The 7,918-nt window shown below is 41.5% G+C and overlaps 2 protein-coding genes across 2 annotated transcripts; one reads left to right on the forward strand and one right to left on the reverse strand.

Moving 5' to 3' along the window:
* Positions 1-53: 53 nt before the first annotated feature.
* On the forward strand, positions 54-5,163 carry enosf1 (enolase superfamily member 1; the record flags this gene model as incomplete). The annotated part of the gene is made up of 15 exons (XM_080865975.1): positions 54-239; positions 347-449; positions 1,827-1,942; positions 2,373-2,459; positions 2,549-2,575; positions 2,661-2,733; positions 2,839-2,877; positions 2,996-3,078; positions 3,163-3,285; positions 3,359-3,493; positions 3,811-3,852; positions 3,934-4,063; positions 4,207-4,306; positions 4,391-4,472; positions 4,578-5,163. The coding sequence occupies 15 exons, from the start codon at positions 54-56 to the stop codon at positions 4,668-4,670; spliced, it is 1,419 nt and encodes a 472-aa protein (XP_080722101.1). The 3' UTR covers positions 4,671-5,163.
* A 347-nt stretch (positions 5,164-5,510) lies between these two features.
* On the reverse strand, positions 5,511-7,912 carry tyms (thymidylate synthetase). Its single transcript, XM_080865977.1, has 7 exons — positions 7,568-7,912; positions 7,203-7,276; positions 6,937-7,111; positions 6,393-6,494; positions 6,127-6,302; positions 5,954-6,025; positions 5,511-5,862 (listed from the first exon to the last, which is right to left on the reverse strand). The coding sequence occupies exons 1-7, from the start codon at positions 7,806-7,808 to the stop codon at positions 5,725-5,727; spliced, it is 978 nt and encodes a 325-aa protein (XP_080722103.1). The 5' UTR covers positions 7,809-7,912; the 3' UTR covers positions 5,511-5,724.
* Positions 7,913-7,918: the final 6 nt, after the last annotated feature.

Here is a 7,918-nt window from a genome sequence, read left to right on the forward strand (position 1 = left end):
TTATTCACTTAGAGACCAGACGCTTTGATTTGTCTCTTTAAGCCTCATCTTTAATGTTTAAACCGGCACGACACGGTGAAGTGGGTGGGGTAAGCTTACAGAGGTCACAACAGCAGAAACCGCTTCGATCACATGACAGATTTAATCTGTGCGCAGAGATGTCGCACAAAATTGTTAATTTGAGAGTGAGGGATGTGAGGTTCCCGACGTCCCTGGAGCAGCACGGCTCAGACGCGATGGTAAGAAGTTTGTGCAGCTCGTTCTCCACGCGCGTGCATGTTCGCATTCACAGACACAGTCACAAGAATGAGACCTTTCCCCCCTCCCTCTCATGTCCACGCTGCAGCACACCGACCCGGACTACTCGGCCGCCTATGTGGTCCTCGACACGGACAGCGGCCTCAAAGGTTTCGGCCTCACGTTCACGTTGGGAAAAGGCACCGAGATCGGTAAGATCCACGCGGGGCGGCCTTAAAGACCCACTTTGACGAAGCCACCACAACAAACTTGCTGTTGCATTCAAGTGCACGCAGTGAGCTCGGAATTTCTGGTTCTTGAACAGTGTGAATTTTATCAAAAGGTTTTCGGTAGGGGAAAAAAATCTCAGCTATATAGAGTAAATGTGAAAACGCTGCTGTTTTTTATTGAGCAAAATTACAACTGCGATGTAGATTTTTACATGAATACAACGTCTCATAACTTACACCACCAAATTGTTTAAAAAAACATTAACAATGCAGAAATCAGCCACATTATGGTTTATTGTCGGTGTTTATGGCCTACATGCTCCTTAATGATTAAAAAGTTGCAGAGAAAATGTCCGATCTTGGATGATTTTTCTCTTTTTAATTTCCAAGCCCTGCACTGCCATCTTGTGGTAGTTTTAGTCAATGGATTTCAGTTACATTACAGAGAATACTGACATGATATGAACATGACAAAAACGATAACATTTATAACATGTATGGTGGTTCATAGATGCTGGAATAAGGATGGATTACTAGTTAATACGCACACAGTAAATACATGAGGATTGACTATAAAAATGTGTATATGGTGTGTAGGTGTGTATATATGGCATTAGTTATTTTAAATAAAAAAAGAAGATAAAAAAACAAACAAACAAAAGCAAAACAAAGATATATTTCTCCCCCTTCCCAGGTTTGGTTTTAAATCCTGATTTGTATCAACTACCGCTTAACCTATATTAGTTCCTTTCAGGTTAATCTAAGTTTATTTTAGTTGTTCTAACTCTGATCAATACGAATTCACTCAGGTCTAATAGCTCGATTTAATTTCGCCTCATTCGGTTCACCCAATGCTTTCACTCGCTGTACGTGCAAAGTAGCTGGTTATAAAGCATCAAGAGCACTTGAGTTCATGACTCAAGTCCTCTTGACGCTGCAGCAACAGAAAATATTGTCAAGGCAAGAGACTATCAAAATAAAACAGGAAACTACTGTTGAAAACTGTTGAAACTGAAAAATATTCATTAGTAATTATTCATCTCTGTCTAACATAGTGTAACTGTTACTCTGTCTCTCTCTGTTCTCTTCTCTTCCCACTCACCCTCAATTAGTCACAGTGGATATCAAAGAGTGCAGGCTTATGAGCGAGACGCCTTTGTGTAGGGTGGCACAGAGCAACAGGGAGATAAACTGGACAAAACACCGAACATCATAACTTGGCTGTTGCAGGGCTGTCTTCTCAGACTCCACAGTCCCTGTATCTGTTTAAATTAGGTTTATTAAAATTATAGATCTTTGTTGAAGTTTTGATCTTCATCCAGTTTTTCTTTGTTTTTGTTGCTGGTTGAAACCCCACAGTGCTGTGCGCTGTCAAGGCCCTTGCAGGACTAGTTATCGGCAAATCTTTGCAGGAGATTGTGAGTAACTTCCGTGGATTTTACCGCCTCCTGACCAGTGATGGCCAGATGAGATGGGTGAGAGTACAAACATAACATAACAAACATGACCAGATTACAGTCATTTCTTTAGATTTCAAGCTAATATCAGTTTCACTTGACTGATGGAATCTGCTGATATTCACTCGGTGTTTAACACTTATGGGTTAATATCAATATGATTATTGAATAAATGTTAAATGACATATTTTATATTTATAAAATATGTCATTTATCTAGCGGTGCCCACACTTTTGTATCCATACGAGACAGCTTATTCAGACTGGTGGCTTTGCCAGTGTTGTTGAATAATGTATGCTTGTTTTTTCATGCCAAAAAAGCCTCCAACAATAATTAACTATAAAAAGAGACCTAGTTAATAAATGCATGATGAAAAATGTGTCTATTAACAAACGGCGGTGTACTCTCCAGTTTTGCTAGATGTAATTATGACTCTCGTCTGGTACAGTTAGGCCCAGAGAAAGGAGTGATCCACCTGGCCACTGCTGCAGTCCTGAATGCTGTGTGGGACCTCTGGGCAAGAGCTGAAGGCAAGGTGGGGAAATCTCAGATGAAGCTTAATAAGTAAAACTTTGTTTCTTTCATAAAGCATGACACATCATGGCTCACAGACTTTTTCCACAGCCGCTGTGGAAGCTGCTCGTGGACATGGTGAGTCAGAGATAATTTACTCCACCGATTTATATCCGAGATGTAATCACAAGGGAAATATCATGCCATGTATTTGTCAATTCAGGACCCGAAGCAGATTGTGTCGTGCATCGACTTCAGATACATCACTGATGTGCTTACAGAGGAAGAAGCTCTGGGTGAGACTGGTTTTTGACGTCATTGAGTGTGTCCAGTACAGTTTGAGAAATGCAGTGTTACCAAAACGCTGTGTCACACTCCTTCTGTCTTCATTCTTTTCTTAGACATACTTGTGAAAGCACAGGAGGGCAAGAAGCAGAGAGGTGAGCACACTAATTACTGCCTCTTTAGAAATCAACCAGAGCCCTTTCAGCCACCATAAAAGGCCAGGTTATTCCATTTAAACACAATTTAATTCAGTACATATCTTTTTTCCATCAGAGGATCAGATGCTGAAAGAGGGTTATCCTGCATATACCACCTCCTGTGCTTGGCTCGGATACTCAGACCAGCAGCTCAAGCAGGTCTCTGTTGTATAAATCGCTCAGCAAACAGTGTGCCTAGTTAGGCATAATACTAACTATAATGACAGTCATGTTTCTGTTAAGCTCTGCTCGGATGCTCTTAAAAGTGGATGGACCAGATTTAAGGTGAAGGTTGGCGCTGATCTAGAGGACGACATACGCCGGTGCTGCCTCATAAGGAAAATGATTGGACCCAGCAGCACATTGGTAAGCCTGTTCTTGCCCCTGCATGTGTAATGGCATTAGGAAATTATACCAAAGGGGTTTATTTTCCTGTTAGATGATCGACGCCAACCAGAGATGGGACGTAGCCGAGGCCATAAGTTGGGTGTCCAGACTGGCTGAGGTCAAACCCCTTTGGATCGAGGAGCCCACGTCTCCAGATGACATCCTGGGTCATGCTGCTATTTCCAAGGTAAGAGAATAATTTCTAGTTTTCAGCTTGTTTATGTGTATGAAAGGCATTTCTGTGATACAGTATGTATATGGGACAACAGAAAGGTTGAAAAATCATCAAAACAAAGCAACCATCAGATACATTTTATGTCTTTCTGTGGCTATTTTGCATCCCTTGGCAGTCGTTTTAAACCTCTATATGGTTGTATCATTGATTTCTAATGAATAATATTAAGGGTAACAATAAACACAAGAACAGGACCCTCTTTCTGTCTCTTAGGTACATTCAGTCATCCATCCAGGGCTGTTGAGTTATAAACAACTTTCTTGTTGCAGGCTTTGGCTCCACTGGGGATTGGAGTGGCAACAGGCGAGCAGGTCAGAGCTCAGGTCTGTTCCAACAAGCATATCTTTGATGGGTTATATTTTTAGTTGAGTTGAGTTGAGTTTTCTCTCCAGTGTCACAACAGGGTGATGTTTAAGCAGTTCCTGCAGGCCTCTGCACTGCAGTTTGTCCAGATAGACAGCTGTAGGCTGGGCAGTGTCAACGAGAACCTGGCCGTGCTGCTGATGGCTTACAAGTTCCAAGGTAAAAGTTCAAGGAATAACAATCATGAATCATACAGATCCCCAAGGCATGTTTTTTAAAAGTTGCCAAAGGTCCTCAAAGGTTATTAGACAAATACTGCCTACACAGAGGAAACTCGTGGGTTTGCGTTTCTTCTTTCTCAGTGCCTGTGTGTCCTCATGCCGGTGGAGTCGGGCTCTGTGAGCTCGTCCAGCATCTGATTCTGTTTGATTACATCTGCGTGTCTGCGGATCTCAGGAACCGGTAGGAGCAGCGTTTATTTTTATCAACAGTTTGATCTCAGTGATTATAACCAAACACTGACTTTTTGATTTGTTTTCCCCCCAGAATGTGTGAATATGTAGACCACCTCCACGAGCACTTCACTAGTCCTGTAGTGATTCAAGACGCCCACTATATGCCACCGAAGGCAAGAAACTGATTAGGAAGTCAATCTGCATTACTCTGAAAAAAAAACAACAACTTTGCGTTGTTTACAGCTGCTGGTATAGATCGTTCTGCTCTTTGATTTCAGGATCCAGGCTATTCTTGTGAGATGCTGGAGGAATCTGTGAACCGACATGAGTACCCTGAAGGAGACATATGGAAACAGGAAATAAAGAAATAGGGACTGTATTTTAAACATTTTACATTTGTACAGTACAAACATTGGAGGGGAAAAAACATTCTGAAATTGTCACATAAAAGGACTGGACTGAAAATGTCCAAAGAAAAAGTCTTTCAGAAAGCCTGGGGAACTGAAATTAACTTTCTCCAGAGCTCTTTTTCTGTTACCGTAAATAGAATATTTTTCTTCTTACTGATCAAAGTGCCAAGCTTTAGTGAATCATTTGATTTTTTTTTAATACTCTTTGGTCTTTCCTTTATAATGTAAAGTGCTGTGAGAAAACTGCTGCTGTGAAATAGAACTATATTAATGAAACTTGAAAAATTACAAGTCAAGCTGTAAACCTTGTATTAAGTCCTCTTAAGTCATCAGATTGTGGTCATCTTTCCTTCATAAGCACTTGTCATGTAAATCCTTTAAATTCTGTCTTCTGAAGAATTTCCCTCCTATGCAGTGCTTTGCAGCAGAAACCCATTAACAAGATATCTGAAGGCTGCTACCCTGTTTAAGCCAAACAGTTCATGGGTGTACAACTCCAGTTCATCAGTTAGCATATAGGAAGTTGCAAATACATGGAATTAAAGACTTGTGGACAAAGCTGTAAAGTAGGCAACCTGGGCTCACTGTATGTGACACCCTTTACTTAGTTTTAACTGGTAAACCCGTCCTTTATTAGGATATATGAACACATCTTTTAACTTTTGTGACGTCTTGCAAAGTCACAACTAGCATCTTCAAACTCTTTAAATAAACTAAAAATCAAAGCAAACTCTCCACTTACCCACCAGTGTCATATTTTGTACTGAATGTACAACTAGATTGCGCTCAAGCTGACAAAGTTAACATCTTTATTTACAGACTTAGATAATTATTCATTTAAAACACAAAACAAAGAACTTGAAGAGAGAGAAAAAAACACTTTGAAGTGCTTAAGGCTTAAAAGAGAGTTCACCCAAACCAGACAGAAAAAAACTGAACTTTTAGCATGAGTGAAGCAGGCACACATTACAGTGGAGAGCATACTGTTCATTCAGAACAACGTTGTGACTTGAGTTTACACAGCCATCTTCATTTTGATTGTGGGATGTGGGTTGTAGTCGTAGATCTCAAAGTCCTCCATGCGGAAATCATCGATTTTCTCCACTTTTCTCAGGATCCTCAGTTTGGGGAATGGTCGGATCTCTCGCTGAAGCTGCACATGAAACACAAACAAACGTGTAAGTTTGAAATTAAAAAAAAAAAAAAGCAATGAGACATGCAAGAAGCACATTTAACTAACCCACCTGCCCTTTGAGAGGTTCAGTATGGTTGAGGTAAACATGAGCATCTCCCAGGGTGTGAACAAAGTCGCCCGGCTGAATGGACAGATTAAAAAAATATATATCAGGTGATGCGATAGAGGGGACACTGCTGGACCAAACAGGTATCAAATATGACAAGAATGCACTGGCCATACCTTGAGTCCTGTAATGTGTGCAATCATGTAGGTAAGAAGTGAATAGCTGGCGATGTTGAAAGGCACCCCTAATCCCATATCAGCTGAGCGCTGGTACAGCTGACACGACAGCTCGCCGTCGCACACGTAGAACTGGCAGAGTGCGTGGCAGGGGGGCAGCGCCATCCTAGGAAGGTCTGCAACACCACAAGACACGACAAAGATTTACCTTTTGTATAATTCTTCACCAAATGCGACTTAAAGCAAAAGGTCTCCGTTGGCCTCACCTTTGGGGTTCCAGGCACACATGATGATGCGCCGGTCCTCTGGATTCGTTTTGATGGTGTCAATGACTTTCTGCAGCTGGTCAACACCTTGTCCTGTGTAATCTGTCCAAAGATGAAACCAGGAAAAAACATGAAAACTCGACATCTCTACAAATGATTTTCATTTACAGCAGCATTTCCATATAAGATAACACCTGTAAAAACCCACAGCCTGCTGTATGTTTTACAGAATTTCTGTGCATCTTTATGAAATATTCAGAATGACTAAATAAAGGGTGGCCCTCAAATACCTTTGAGTGAACAAATTAACTATAAAGTCCAAAGGTGGATGTTTCCTCATGCACTTCCAGTTATATGTAGTAATTCAGACAGTTACTTGTATAGCTGCCGCACCAACCACAAACAAACCTGCATTGCTTTTCTTCTACTGGGATAAAAATATGAACAAATAAAGGAAAAATTATATGCATGGCTACAGTTTGGTGAGCAGATCTGATCCTGACAAATGACTTCACAGCTTCATTCAACTGGGTGAAAACTGTACCTGCATGCATGTCTGTGTACTCTGCACCAAAGTGCCTCCACTGGAAACCATACACAGGTCCTAGGTCACCCTCTTCTCTGTCAGTGAACCCAAGGTTGTCCAGAAAGTCCCGAGACCCGTTGGCATCCCAGATCTTCACTCCTTTTTCTGACAGCTCCTTGGAATTTGTTGATCCCTGTGACAGATTGCAAAAATATCAGATCTAATTTATACACTGGCAAGATTTTCATTGACTTGTGTTTCTTTTGTTTTCCTGCCAGGCTCACCCTGATGAACCACAGCAGCTCCTCAAGGATCCCTCTCCAGAACACTCTCTTTGTTGTCAACAGGGGAAACTGGTCTGTGAAAGATTGCGCAAAAAAAACCCAACAAACCAAAAACGTTACGTGATGTTGCTGAGGAAGTAGGAAGCAGCTGTCATTTGCAGATGGGTATTTATGCAACGACTACCTTTATTTTATATTTTAATGTTATGCCACTTTATACTTGTAAGTCAATTACAGTGGTTAGCAGACTAAAAGGTGCAGATTACTTTGTTTTAGGAAGACTTTTTCATATTACTTCATGCAGTCCTTCTGTTTTCAGTACTTTTAACACACAGATACAATGCCATGCTAGCTGTAAACTGTACCTCTCAGGCTGTATCTGACTTGAGCGCCGAACAGGGACAGGACTCCAGTGTTGGTTCGGTCCCCCTTTAAGCGGCCGTTCTCCAAGATGTGCTCCACCAGACTCAGATATCCTTGTTCATCACAGAAAAATCCAGAGTTTTTCTGCTTCTCGGCCGCCGTCGTCAGCCGCTGCTTTTCCTCTTTCTCACAGCTGCCCTGCTTCGGCAGCTCCCCGGCGTGTATTTCAGAAGTTGCGGGCATTTTTGTAAATAAACTGTTTCAGTGTTTCCAGCCTCAGAATCAACTGAAGAACTCCCGCTCACTTTTTGCATTTTGTTGCGCTCCCAGTCAAACTGCTTCTCTGGTTGGCT

Source organism: Rhamphochromis sp. 'chilingali' (assembly GCF_963969265.1).
Source record: "Rhamphochromis sp. 'chilingali' genome assembly, chromosome: 18".
In the NCBI taxonomy this organism is placed as follows: domain Eukaryota; kingdom Metazoa; phylum Chordata; class Actinopteri; order Cichliformes; family Cichlidae; genus Rhamphochromis; species Rhamphochromis sp. 'chilingali'.